Source organism: Armigeres subalbatus, chromosome 3, assembly GCF_024139115.2.
Source record: "Armigeres subalbatus isolate Guangzhou_Male chromosome 3, GZ_Asu_2, whole genome shotgun sequence".
NCBI lineage: Eukaryota > Metazoa > Arthropoda > Insecta > Diptera > Culicidae > Armigeres > Armigeres subalbatus.
This window is the reverse complement of record NC_085141.1, coordinates 39,692,078-39,707,028: the sequence shown is the minus strand read 5'-3', so window position 1 is coordinate 39,707,028 and position 14,951 is coordinate 39,692,078. Positions and strand designations below refer to the sequence as shown.

Genomic DNA, 14,951 nt, shown 5'->3' with positions numbered 1-14,951 from the left:
AGTGTTTTCGTTGAACTGCGGCGATGTTTTTTAGGTACTCGGTAGTTACTTTCTCAACTCGAACACAAACAATCAATCGTTCACGGAAAGCTATTTTGTATTCTGAACTAGTCGATTTCTATTCAATAATATAAAGTTAATAATTACGACGATATTACGCAATATTCCAAAACTATTTAGTTCATTTTTATGACCTAGACAGTTATGGTATTGAGACTTTTCAATATTTTAATTACATACAACCAGCGGACGGCAAATTTTAATACAGTTCTGCATTAAAATCCGTACAAAGCCCCGGCATACTCAAATCTGGAAGACTCCAATACAAACGCCGCACCAAAATCTTACACGGAAGAAAAAAAGTACCCAAAATTGAGTACCGTCAACTGGGGGGAAGATGATCATTTTTAAGACAAAACATGCAATAACAATGTTTGTTTACATTTTAAATCGAAACAAATATTTTCAAAACATGTACTGTTATACGTTGCAATAATCAACAACTTTAGTTTTCTGAAATGCGTTCGCATTTATTAAAAAAAAATCAAATTATCACACATTTTTTGAATAATCTGGTTTGGGGTGAAGTTGATCAAGACAGCTCTACTAAAATCCTAGTAATCAAAATACACTAGGTGATTTGTATGAATGTTGAATTTACTACGTAAAGAAGTCTAAGAAGTCAATACTTGAAACGAAAATAGCGTCATTTATGACTATCTCTCTCTTTCTTCCACAAAATACATTTTCATGATTATAATCGAAAAACTCGGATTTCTACCTAGCGATAACATTACTTGAACGCAGAATATTGTTGACAACCGTTTCATAAAAATAATTGGCACTTTTGACTGACACATCAAATGATCATCTTCACCTCAATGATCATCTTCCCCCCAGTTGACGGTACTTTTAAACTTACTTTTGAGTTATTTTTTCTCTTCGCTTCGTGGATTTCTTTCTTTTGTTGTCAAAAACAAAAGAGCCAAACAATCCAACGACGCCAGTTCAATACGGGAAGCCAATTTTGAGTTTAATTACTTGAGGTCGAAATTGAGTGAATTAAACTTAAATTTGGGTCAATAAATTTTCCGTTGGGTACTTTTTTAACATGGGAGTAAAGGCAAACTACTTCGACCCTACTTACTCAATTTTGGCTTCCCGTACGGATGTTCGAGGTTGGGTGAATTAAACTCACTATTGGGTAGTTTATTTCTTCCGTGTACATATCAATACAATACAATTGTAAGATTTGTTTTTTTGTGTATTTTTGGTTGTTAAATACTGTAGATAATAGTAGATTGTTGTTTTGTGATCGTGATCGTGTTTGGTTAAAATTAAGCGTGTTTCATGTAGTCTAGTCTAGAAAAGTCGGAGTGACATTAGGGTGAAATCAGGAGTGATTCAGTTTGATTTTAAATTTTCTACCACTATTCTAGTTTGCATCTGGAGCAAAATAGAACAAACTCGCTGGTTTCCCCAGCAGTGTTCTATTCATATTTTTCAAATTTTCAATTAATTGAAATCATTATGTTACTGCCAAGAAAGGCGCCGGAATTGCAAAGTGGATTGATCCGTAGATAAAATGATGCATCCATACACCAAAACAATTGAAAAATATTTGAATCTCGTGATTCAATCGTGGTTCAAATCTGCAGAAAATAGAACGGAGCGTTATACCAGTTTTATTTTTTTGACAGTTGACTGGTATAAAAACTGAATCTAGAACAGCTGCTGGGAAATTCAATGTTTCAGATTCATATTCAAACTGACAGCCCCGAACGATTTGAATCACTGCTGATTTTACTCTTATTATCTCTAAAATGAAACATATATGCTGAGTATAAAATAATAGTAATAAATATTTAGAATATAACAACTCAAATATTTCTAGTGATTTTTGTCTTTCAAATGGGTGCAATTGAATTTTACCTTGGTTTTTGGAATAGCGATCTTGTGTTTCATTCAAACTATTTTTGCCAACTAAAGTTCCCAACGGAAAGAATAGATTCCAATATGTCTGTTAGTAACGTCAGTTGAACAAAACATGGTAAATATAGAAAGTATTATCCGTTTCAAATTTCAAGGCCAGGTACAATTACACCCATTTGAAAAAAATTCTAGATTTTATTAAGACAAATAATAAGCAAAGTATAATGAATATTATAATTTTATGAAAATATTTTTCAAATAATTTCTTCTTCTTCTTCTTGACATTACATCCCCACACTAGGACAAAGCCGCCTCGCAGCTTAGTGTTCATTAAGCACTTCCACAGTTATTAACTGCGAGGTTTTTTCAATTTCAATTTTTCAAATAATACAAGTGTAATAAATGAAACGAGGATGAATTTCAAAAATATTATTTCAAACATAATTTGAACATTAATATTTATTTAATAATATTTGTACAGATAATATTAATATTTCTGTATGTATGTAAACAACTATCCTGGCTCAAGTCTTATTCTTCATGTGGTGTCATGCAACAGCACAATCGATTTTACATGCCTCCAATGCTATTAAAGGTTCCAAGGATAGGTTGAGGTGGTCTCGTAAAGGAATAGGAAGATTCTCCTTCAATAGTGTAACCCAAAAACTAACATAAAAAAAACGCTATACATGTGGGGTTCCCCATTTGATGGTTTGTTTAAAGTGTGAGAAATTCATTGCAGTTATGAGAATTCGCTTTGACGAAGCTGCGCTGTTGCCATCTAGCGGAGACGGACGTGTGCGTGAAATCACTGTATTTCAACATGGTGAAATATAGGAAGTATATTTTAAAATGCTTTTAAAATGTTATTAACAGTGATATATTGAAAACTTTTTAATAAGTAGGATTAGAAATTTGAAAAACTACATGTTAGACTATTTATCTACACATGTTTTTTTAATCAAAATATTTCTATTCTCGTGTTGCCTATTTAAACGAAAATTATATTTCTAACCTGAAAAATCCAACTATTTTCAGCTAAAATGTGTTTTAACGTTTTAATAAGCATTTTAAAATTGACGTCCTATACCCATAGGCGTAACTAGAGTCTCACACCAGCTGGTGGGATGTAATTTTCAAAGGCGATTTAAAGCACTGTGCGCATGGATTGCAATAGAAATTGTTTGACTAACTTAATCGCTCATTCGTCCTAGAACTAACATAAAAAAAATCGCGAATAATACAATTGATTTCCAATGATGCTGTGATTGCTTCAAAACGCTGTGTCTGTGTCAACTTGTCTTCTCCATGTTACTAAATGTGGATAAGTGTGTAATCTAAGATTCAAGAATCTTCTTCGAATTATCTATAAATGAAATTCGATATGAGTATATTTCTGAAAGTTTTCAAGCATTTCCATGATTACTTAATGCATAAAGATCTCGATTTTTTTGAAACTTGAAATTTTTGAAACTCTTTAGATGTGGAATAAATTCCACGAAATTTTGTCATAATCAATATAAGTATTCATGCAATTCCAAAATGTATGCTATGTGCTGAAATAGTTAAGTACCGATGAACACAAATTTGGAATCATAATTTGTTTTTTATGAGTCATAAATTCCATGAGTCATAAAATTATGAGTCATAAATCAAATTCCAGAATAACATAGGGTTTTTGTAGTTACTGACGTTAGGAAGAGGCTTTATTATGGTTTTCTGAATAGGTGAGAGATTTCTCTGCAAAAATCAAAGAGACTCGAGAAGCAACCAAATCGATCTGAATTGTGCTGCAAAAGAAATGTTTTTTAAAAATATTTCTTTAATGCAATCTTTGTTGTGAGTGCGAAGGTTGCCTAAGTTTTGTCCTAATACTTTCAATGGAATGCGTTGTTGATTTTTCTGTCACTGTAACAAAGATTCTTAAGTTTTATAATTTTATATTTTCTGTGCCAGAATTATATAGCGAGAGCAAAAAGCTCCATAGGAATTTGATCAATTGTTTTGCGGCATACCTTGCGATTAACTCGAAGATTTTCGAAAGAATGGTCGTTCGAAATTTCATTGACCGGGTTTGTATACATGTGCTCATTTTGATGTAGTTGCTTCAGTCTTTTTTGAAGCAGATGGTAGTTTAATAGAACAGAAATATTTATATCTTAATACAATTATGTTTTTATGTTTCTGCGACCAGGATACTAGTCAAACAAATGCAGAACAAATTTATTATTTTAAACTAGCAACTGAATTAGAAGCGGCATTGATTTTAGCTTAAAAATCGAGAAAATGTTCCCGGGGGTCCAACTTAAATATTTCGATGCTTTGCTGAACAAATGGTCATAGATGTGATAACGCAACAAAAAATATGTTTATAGAATTCATAATCAAAATTAAGAAATATGTAGAAAATATGTAAATGAAATAAAAACTGACTAAGTTGGAATCACTTTTCAAAATTTTCTGGGGGGGGGCCACAAGTAGGTCTGGAGGGGGCCAGGCCCCCCCCGGCCCCCCCTTATTTACGCCAATGCTATACCCCTTGCCGGGTGAAATAGAAACGCATCATCCGGCCCCCATTTTGTTTTCTCGCTTTCGTCAGGGCCAATAAGTACTTAGTCGAAACTTAAAGCCCCCTTCCAATCAAATAACATAATATAATTTGCATTTATTATTAGAATGGTTCGAAACGGTTCCAGCGGAAGTGGTACATGTCACATTGAGTAAATATTAAATGAGACGCATAATCCTAAAAACTTCGAATAATAAATTCAAATTAACAATTTTCTGCATCTCAGCTGTATTAACATGTTATTAGTGCTGTGCTAAAAGATAGTAGTGAGATATATATGAAGCTTGTTCATAAATTTCAAGTTTATTGCAACAAAATGCACATGTATCACTGTCCACTATTAATGGGAACAAAACGCAAAAGAAACCTAAAATCTTTGACAATAAAAGTAGTACATGTGTACATTTATAAAATGATTCTAAAAGGTAGTGTTTTTGTTAATTTTTATACCAACCAGTGTTGGTAAAATCATTCATAAAACTCAATCATTGAGCGCTCATTTGCGATTTTAAAATAATGCATCACGCCTGAGTTTTTCATGCTAAAACGGATCATTTCACTCATTTCCCAAAAAATCATTTCGTTCTTATAAGTGTTTATAATCAATTTGGGGGAAATTTTTTGTTTACACACGCAAGATTATCCATTGTTCTATGTGTTGAAGGTTAATTTACTGTTATTTTACGAAGTAGAACAAAACAAAACCTACGATGATTCAAATGGATGATTCAACTCATCCATGATTTTTATGTGCTGAGCTGGGTGCGTTTCAACTCACGCGTGATTTGAATCGTTCTTGAGTTTTGAGATTTTGATTTTTCCCAACACTGATACCAACACACAAAATAAGAAAAAAAATATAATGGTAAAATACTCCCTTAGACATAATCCGGCAGTCAGAATTCCATAGAACGCACGCAGGACATAATTCTACCGGCTCCGGATCTCCAGGAAATCCAGGAGGATATTGGCCGGCTGAAAGCTATTTAAACACGGTGGTGAGGCACTGGCTAGAGCGCTGCACTGGGTCATTACCAAGATTTGGGAGGAGGAAGTTTTGCCGCCGGAGTGGATGGAAGGTGTCGTGTGTCCCATCTACAAAAAGGGCGATAAGCAGGATTGTAGCAACTACCGCGCAATCACATTGCTGAATGCCGCCTACAAGGTACTCTCCCAAATTTTATGCCGTCGACTAGCACCAATTGCAAGGGAGTTCGTGGGGCAGCACCAGGCGGGTTTTATGGGCGAACGCTCCACCACAGACCAGGTGTTCGCCATTCGCCAGGTACTGCAGAAATGCCGCGAATACAACGTGCCCACACATCATCTATTCATCGACTTCAAAGCCGCATATGATACAATCGATCGAGACCAGCTATGGCAGCTAATGCACGAACACGGATTTCCGGATAAACTGATACGGTTGATCAAGGCGACGATGGATCGGGTGATGTGCGTAGTTCGAGTTTCAGGGGCATTCTCGAGTCCCTTCGAAACGCGCAGAGGGTTACGGCAAGGTGATGGTCTTTCGTGTCTGCTATTCAACTTCGCTTTGGAAGGGGTAATACGAAGAGCAGGGACTAACACGAGTGGTACAATTTTCAATAAGTCCGTCCAGCTATTTGGCTTCGCCGACGACATAGATATTATGGCACGTAACTTTGAGAAGATGGAGGAAGCCTACATCAGACTGAAGAGGGAAGCCAAGCGGATCGGACTAGTCATTAACACGTCGAAGACAAAGTACATGATAGAAAAGGTTCAAGAGAAGACAATGTGAGGCACCCACCGCGAGTTTGCATCGGTGGTGACGAAGTAGAAGAAGTGGTAGAAGAATTTGTGTACTTGGGCTCACTGATGACTGCCGAAAATAATACCAGGACGCATAGTGGCTGAAAATCTTACGTACTTTGGACTCCGCAAGACGCTCCGATCGAATAGAGTTCGCCGCCGTACCAAACTGACAATCTACAAAACGCTCATTAGACCGGTAGTCCTCTACGGACACGAGACCTGGACGATGCTCGTGGAGGACCAACGCGCACTGGGAGTTTTCGAAAGGAAAGTGCTGCGTACCATCTATGGTGGGGTGCAGATGGCGGACGGTACTTGGAGGAGGCGAATGAACCACGAGTTGCATCAGCTGCTGGGAGAACCATATATCGTACACACCGCGAAAATTATTGGGCCGTGTGGGCGTGGGCCGGGCACGTAGCCAGAATGTCGGACAGTAACCCGGTGAAAATGGTTCCCGACAACGATCCGACGGGCACGAGAAGGCGAGGTGCGCAGCGGACAAGGTGGATCGATCAGGTGGAAGATGACTTGCGGACCCTCCGTAGACTGCGTGGCTGGCGACATGTAGCCATGGACCGAGCCGAATGGAGAAGACTCTTATATACCGCACAGACCACTTCGGCCTTAGTCTGAATAAATAAATAAATAATAGAATTCCATAGAATGTTCACTTCCATTTTTAGCACTAGATAACACTTCTTCAGTTAAGTTTCAAACAACACGGGATAACAAAACCAGAAAACCAGAAAATACCTAACAATAGATTTCAATTTTCAATAATTTAACTATAATAACGCAAACGTCAACAGCAAAGAAACTATCAACCATTCCAGAAGCGAATTGCTGCCGGAGTTGCGAAAATACTGGGGTTTTCGAGATGAAATGGCTGTATATGATGATGATGATGATGATGGTACTACCAGCAAGGCACCAGCCGATAGCACTGGCCATATCTGATAAACGATTTGATCACAATTATATTATTGTTTGTATTTCATGAAACTCCAGTATGAAGGGCCAAAAATGGGTGGGGTGGTTCCATAAGCAGAGACACTAATGCGAATCCACGGGATGAATAGATAATCTCCTTCCAGAAGAAAGTTAGTACATACAATAATATAACCTAGCCTTCGTTTCCCAGATTGACCTAGTAGATGGGGAGAAGAGCCCGCCCTTTATTCACGAGATCAAATCCAAATCGCTTCAATCGGGTGCCCTGATGGTTATTTAATATTTTTTACGTTATTTTCATATAGTTTTTAATATAAATGAATGATATATATATATATATATATATATATATATATATATATATTAAAGTGATTCAAATTTTGACTTTTTTGCCCCCCGATGCTTAAACGATTGCATTTGCCATTTTAATAATCCTCCTTAATTTTTAACTAATTTGGATGTATTTTGATTGTGCACACGTCATTTAAAGTTTGTATGGGAATTACTGTGAAAACCGACCCTTATGTGAAGTAATGTTCCGTGAGGTGGCCCATGAACTAGTTATATATAACACTATCCAACAAAATTGAACTTTTTTTTCGCTCCCTTCAACCATTTTTAATGTACTCAATAGATTTTTTTACGCTGAATTCAGGTACGTATTCAGATTTTCTGTAACACGTCCAGTTTTTGAGAAAAACGCATTTTAATTCACGAAAGTACGTATTTTCATAGAAATATGGTTTCTCTCCTCTGCAAAGCTGAATTTCGACTCCTCACTTTTAGAATAAAGTTTGAATTTTGCAGAATGGGCCTTGTAGAGTGCAAGTGGATTTCATTTGGCACGTACATTTGTTGTGAAAAACGGAATTTCATTCACGAAAGTACGTCTTTTCATAGAAATTTGGTTTCTCTCCTCTGCAAAGCTGAATTTCGACTCCTCACTTTTAGAATAAAGTTTGAATTTTGTAGAATGGGCCTTGTAGAGTTCATGTGGGTTGTTGGATTTCATTTGGCACGTACATTTGTTGAGAAAAACGGAATTTCATTCACAAAAGTACGTCTTTTCATAGAAATTTGGTTTCTCTCCTCTGCAAAGCTGAATTTCGGCTCCTCACTTCTAGAATAAAGTTTGAATTTTGTAGAATGGCCCTTGTAGAATTCATGTGGGTTGTTAGATTTTATTTGGCACGTACATTTGTTGTGAAAAACGGAATTTCATTCACAAAAGTACGTCTTTTCATAGAAATTTGGTTTCTCTCCTCTGCAAAGCTGAATTTCCACTCCTCACTTTTAGAATAAAGTTTGAATTTTGCAGAATGGGCCTTGTAGAGTGCATGTGGGTTGTTGGATTTCATTTGGCACGTACATTTGTTGTGAAAAACGGAATTTCATTCACAAAAGTACGTCTTTTCATAGAAATTTGGTTTCTCTCCTCTGCAAAGCTGAATTTCGGCTCCTCACTTCTAGAATAAAGTTTGAATTTTGTAGAATGGGCCTTGTAGAATGCATGTGGGTTGTTAGATTTTATTTGGCACGTACATTTGTTGTGAAAAACGGAATTTCATTCACAAAAGTACGTCTTTTCATAGAAATTTGGTTTCTCTCCTCTGCAAAGCTGAATTTCGGCTCCTCACTTTTAGAATAAAGTTTGAATTTTGTAGAATGGGCCTTGTAGAATGCATGTGGGTTGTTGGATTTTATTTGGCACGTACATTTGTTGAAAAACGGAGTTTCATTCACAAAAGTACGTCTTTTCATAGAAATTTGGTTTCTCTCCTCTGCAAAGCTGAATTTCCACTCCTCACTTTTAGAATAAAGTTTGAATTTTGCAGAATGGGCCTTGTAGAGTGCATGTGGGTTGTTGGATTTCATTTGGCACGTACATTTGTTGTGAAAAACGGAATTCATTCACAAAAGTACGTCTTTTCATAGAAATTTGGTTTCTCTCCTCTGCAAAGCTGAATTTCGGCTCCTCACTTCTAGAATAAAGTTTGAATTTTGTAGAATGGCCCTTGTAGAATTCATGTGGGTTGTTAGATTTTATTTGGCACGTACATTTGTTGTCAAAAGGGGAATTTATCTCACAAAACTACGTATTTACATAGAAATTTGGTTTCTCTCCTCTGCAAAGCTGAATTTCCACTCCTCACTTTTTAGAATAAAGTTTGAATTTTGCAGAATGGGCCTTGTAGAGTGCATGTGGGTTGTTGGATTTCATTTGGCACGTACATTTGTTGTGAAAAACGGAATTTCATTCACAAAAGTACGTCTTTTCATAGAAATTTGGTTTCTCTCCTCTGCAAAGCTGAATTTCGGCTCCTCACTTCTAGAATAAAGTTTGAATTTTGTAGAATGGGCCTTGTAGAATGCATGTGGGTTGTTAGATTTTATTTGGCACGTACATTTGTTGTGAAAAACGGAATTTCATTCACAAAAGTACGTCTTTTCATAGAAATTTGGTTTCTCTCCTCTGCAAAGCTGAATTTCGGCTCCTCACTTTTAGAATAAAGTTTGAATTTTGTAGAATGGGCCTTGTAGAATGCATGTGGGTTGTTGGATTTTATTTGGCACGTACATTTGTTGAAAAACGGAGTTTCATTCACAAAAGTACGTCTTTTCATAGAAATTTGGTTTCTCTCCTCTGCAAAGCTGAATTTCCACTCCTCACTTTTAGAATAAAGTTTGAATTTTGCAGAATGGGCCTTGTAGAGTGCATGTGGGTTGTTGGATTTCATTTGGCACGTACATTTGTTGTGAAAAACGGAATTTCATTCACAAAAGTACGTCTTTTCATAGAAATTTGGTTTCTCTCCTCTGCAAAGCTGAATTTCGGCTCCTCACTTCTAGAATAAAGTTTGAATTTTGTAGAATGGGCCTTGTAGAATGCATGTGGGTTGTTGGATTTTATTTGGCACGTACATTTGTTGTGAAAAACGGAATTTCATTCACAAAAGTACGTCTTTTCATAGAAATTTGGTTTCTCTCCTCTGCAAAGCTGAATTTCCACTCCTCACTTTTAGAATAAAGTTTGAATTTTGCAGAATGGGCCTTGTAGAGTGCATGTGGGTTGTTGGATTTCATTTGGCACGTACATTTGTTGTGAAAAACGGAATTTCATTCACAAAAGTACGTCTTTTCATAGAAATTTGGTTTCTCTCCTCTGCAAAGCTGAATTTCGACTCCTCACTTTTAGAATAAAGTTTGAATTTTGCAGAATGGGCCTTGTAGAGTGCATGTGGGTTGTTGGATTTTATTTGGCACGTACATTTGTTGTGAAAAACGGAATTTCATTCACAAAAGTACGTCTTTTCATAGAAATTTGGTTTCTCTCCTCTGCAAAGCTGAATTTCGGCTCCTCACTTTTAGAATAAAGTTTGAATTTGGAGAAATGGGTCTTGTAGAATGCATGTGGGTTGTTGGATTTTATTTGGCACGTACATTTGTTGTGAAAAACGGAATTTCATTCACAAAAGTACGTCTTCTTTCAGCTTTGCAGAGGAGAGAAACCAAATGTCTATGAAAATACGTACTTTTGTGAAATGAATTCCGTTTTTCACAACAAATAAACGTGTCAAATAAGATTCAACAACTTACTTAGATCTTGTACGATTTATTCTATATAATTCAAACCTCTTTCCCAAAGTTATAAACCGAAAACCAGCTTTACAGAACAGAGAAACCAAATTCCCATAAGAATACGTAGTTTTGTGAATTTAAACCCGTTTTTCTCAAAAACTGGACGTGTTACAAAAAATCTGAATACATGACTGAATTCAGCGAAGAAAAATCTTTCAAGTACACTGAGAATGGTTGAAGGGAGTAAAACACTGTTGACTAGTGTAATCAACACATTGACTGTATAGAATACTTCTTAAGCTGGAAGGCAGTTGTTGTTGCGAAGCGATTTGTCGTTTGGAAGCAAAGTTATGAAGAAAACAAAAATGCTCATTATTGATATTGATGTTATTCTTTTACGTGTTAAATTGAATTTCCCACGATTCAGTATTCCCTTAATAACATTTCTTGCAAGCATCAAATCGTTTCGCAACAAAGACGACCTGTTTCCTGTTTAAATTTTGTATGTTGCCGATGTACTTATATGCTTTTAGAGCTTGATGGGAAGCGTTGGAGAACGGTTTTACATAAAAGTTACTGTTTCCATAGTAATTTTCATACAAACTTCAAACTGCGCGTGCTCACTCAAATTAGATCTAAATTAGCTAAAAATTTAGGAGGATTATTAAAATGGCAAATGCAATCAAAATTTGAATCATATGTATGTTGGAATTGGCTCACCAAATTTCCGTGCTGGAGCAGTTGAAAGGCAGAACTAGTGTATCATAAAGGCATTATCAGCTTCAAGGACTTCAGGAAATCGTTGACAATCGCCACAACACACATGCAAGTTGATTGTTAGTTTGAATCACACCGTTTCTATCCTGTGTCTGTAGTGCGCACCAAAACGAATAGAAATGTTGATCATGACGAGGTACGGGATACTGTTACTGAACATTCCAGTAAACGTGTGTGGACTTAGTGCGGGGTGCAAAGGAGTCCGATGTCTAATTCTGCAAGATGGTATTGATTCCTCGCCCCCCCCTCTTGACCTTTCGGAGACCAGTAGGACATAATTTAAATTAAATATTTGTAACGGCCTAATCTAAAGCCATATAAACCAAAGTTATACTAAGCTGGTATAGTTGCCACTTAATCAAATGTGGGGTCAACCAGGCGAATATAGGTTTAGCGTAACATTCATTCTATTTGGTATTTTTTTTTTAAATTGTCCCTTAATCTTTTCTCTTTCACAGATACTTAAAATCATCCTTCACGAAAGGTTGCCGCAAATGGCATCCAAAACAAAGACGTCGTCGTCGGCAAGCCGGCGGCAGTGGTTTACCCAAAAATCAACTGCAAAAGATGAATATTCAAATAACGAACCAGATACTTAAACGGTATGGAATATCGCCGATCTCCAAAGACAGTGTTCGGGAAATTCAAAAGAAAGCTCAAAAGGAACATCTAGCAAAATTTCGTTTGCAGAATAAGATTAGAGCACAGGACAGGAAAAGGTAAAGTTACTAATTAGATTCTGCTAGATATAATTTTACTTGGGACATCCTCTGTTTATCGTTTTTTAACTATGGCTTTTTTGATTCACAGTGAAGTTAAGTAAGCCATAGTTATACTTACAAAGTCAAAATTTTGTAGTTTAATTTTTGGTATAAAACACCATTCGGTATTCCTTGTTTGAGAAAAAAAATTTAAGCTCTTTTAGGGATCGTTCAAAAATTACGTCCTTCGTTTTTCGGCATTTTCAACCCCCCCTCCCCCTGTACGTCTTCTTCTTCTTATTGGCATTACATCCCCACACTGGGACAGAGCCCCCTGTACGTACATGTGTCATTTTTATTTTAGCGATTATTTTGGTTTTTCTTTTTCATACACTATTTCTACAATAACATAATGAGTTATGCCCCTAATTAACAGTTTGAATATGTTTTTAAAATGCAAGTTGTTCCTAAAATGCTTTCAGTGTTTTTTCTTGTGGATGGACGTCACATAAGACGAACCCCCCTTCCTCCCCCTGTCACAAGCTGTCACAAAACCCTGACCCCTCTCCCCCCCTCAAACCTTGGACGTAATTTTTGAACGGCCCCTTAGTGGAATATCTTCAACTGTCTAAGACAAGTTTAGTACTTTTCATTTTATTCCACTACGTTTCTTAGTCTTAGACAGTTGATTCCTTGCTTACCCTCATTATTTTTGTTTTCAAGGTTAAAAGTCGAAGCCAAGATGAATGCTAATAACAAACAAGCTAAAGGTAGCAAAAAGCCAAAAGGCAACAAACGTTGGCAACAAACTGGAGGGCAGAAACAAAATAATAACCAAAAACCCGGTTCTCAGAAAAACAAATCCAAAATGCAACTGCAACAGTCTAAGAAAATAGATATCAAAGTGGAGCAGCCATGTGACGATTTTGATCGTAGTGGTGATGCTATGGGCCAACCAAACTATAGTCATGATGATCGAAAGGATGGCTATAAAAATCAATTGGCATTAAATTTCCAGCAAACTAACTTCAGAACGGACCAGCGGTCAGACCACCAAGAGGATCGAAAGTTAGATTTTCCGAGAGAGTATATCAAAATGGAACGTCCTACATTGAATCTTGCTAGAGGGAATACATTCGGATTACAAAATCAACAGCTTACATCGGAACGTAATAAAAATCGAAGAAGCATGGAACATAACGACGATCAGGTATTCGGTTCTCAGAGAAAATATGTCAAGATGGAACATCCAACTGCTGATAGATTTACTGGATTAGATCGAAGCTCACAAGGAAATCAAACAACTAGTTTTCGGAACCTTGATACCAGATTCGAGCAACCCAAATCGGATAACTTTGATGTTAGGGGATCAAATTTCCGGAATGACAACAGTATGCAACGCGCTAGTGGTGGAAATCGTACATTTGGATTTTCAAATAACAACATTACAATGGATAGAACGAAATCGGATCCGTTTGAAAACCAAAGAGCAAATGCTCATCAAAATGCCGAACGATCAAGATCATATCAACATGAAGATCAGTCATTAAATTTTTTAAGAGATTCCGCTGGAATGGAAAGATCCAGATTTGATAATTTCAGCCGATCTATGCCCAGTGGAAATCAAACATCAGGTTTCGGTGGATATGGTTCCGGGGCCGATGTGGTACGTACAGTTCTCAACACGAAAATATCTTGATTAAATCTTCTCTAACGGCCATGTATTTTGTTTGCAGGGATTTGGCGATAGAAATGATCGATTTAGAACGGATCACCGTGGAAATAACACGCAGATGGAAAGAATGAGGTCGAACCATGGAGACAATGCCAGAATGGAAAATCCAAGATTTGGTCAATATGATAATCGTTCATCCCAGTCCCGTCGTGATGATCATACATTTAATTCACGCATGGAATTTTCAAGACCGGATAACAATACAAATCGGTTTTCCGGATCTTGGAGAAATAATGACGGAATAGACCAGTTTAAAGCCGCTCGTGATGGAGATCGAAAATTTGTCTCCCGGAAGGATTATTACAGAACAAACCCATTTTAGAGAAAAGCTTTCTCAAAATGAACCAAATGCAAATTTCCGTACATTTGCTTATAAAATGGTTTATGTAAGCTTAAAAATAAAATAAAATTCAATCAGGTACCAGCCAAAACGTTGGATGCAAGATATGGCCGTTGAGTGCAAACAAAGTGTAGTAGAAAACCATTTCACTTCATACTTTTGTCCTTATTACTTTTCTCTAAAACACCCCCCCCCTTTTTCATTAATTTGCGTAATATCTTGTTTTCTCATACATTCAGATGATTTCCAAGTATCACGAGCTCATGATTGTTGGCGTTTTGCACTATTTCGTAGCCTTAATAATCTTCCCCTTTCATATTTTGTATAAACTGGTAACAAAAAAAACTTAATCTGTACCAACAGCAACAGCCATGTGAATAAAACTAAAATGTGTTTAATTGCTTCCTCGTAGTAGATCGGTTTTTAATACGTTATTTCACGGAATTTCCCCACCAAATTTCCAATTAACCAAAAATGATGACAGGATGAAAGTTTCATTTTGAGTACACGCTCGCAGAAAGCCTGATTGATGCTAATATCCCACAGCAAGCATCATATCACAGTGAAGCA

At 36.6% G+C, this 14,951-nt stretch overlaps 1 protein-coding gene across 1 annotated transcript in view; it reads left to right on the top strand.

Moving 5' to 3' along the window:
- Positions 1 to 14,792, top strand: part of LOC134225989 (uncharacterized) — a 29,445-nt gene extending 14,653 nt beyond the window's left edge. Inside the window, exons 2-4 of the mRNA XM_062706472.1 lie at positions 12,064 to 12,324; positions 13,030 to 13,972; positions 14,043 to 14,792. Of these exons, the coding sequence (XP_062562456.1) occupies positions 12,064 to 12,324; positions 13,030 to 13,972; positions 14,043 to 14,363 (1,525 nt within the window). The 3' untranslated portion in view covers positions 14,364 to 14,792. The remainder of the gene's footprint in view (positions 1 to 12,063; positions 12,325 to 13,029; positions 13,973 to 14,042) is intronic.
- The last annotated feature ends 159 nt before the right edge of the window (positions 14,793 to 14,951 follow it).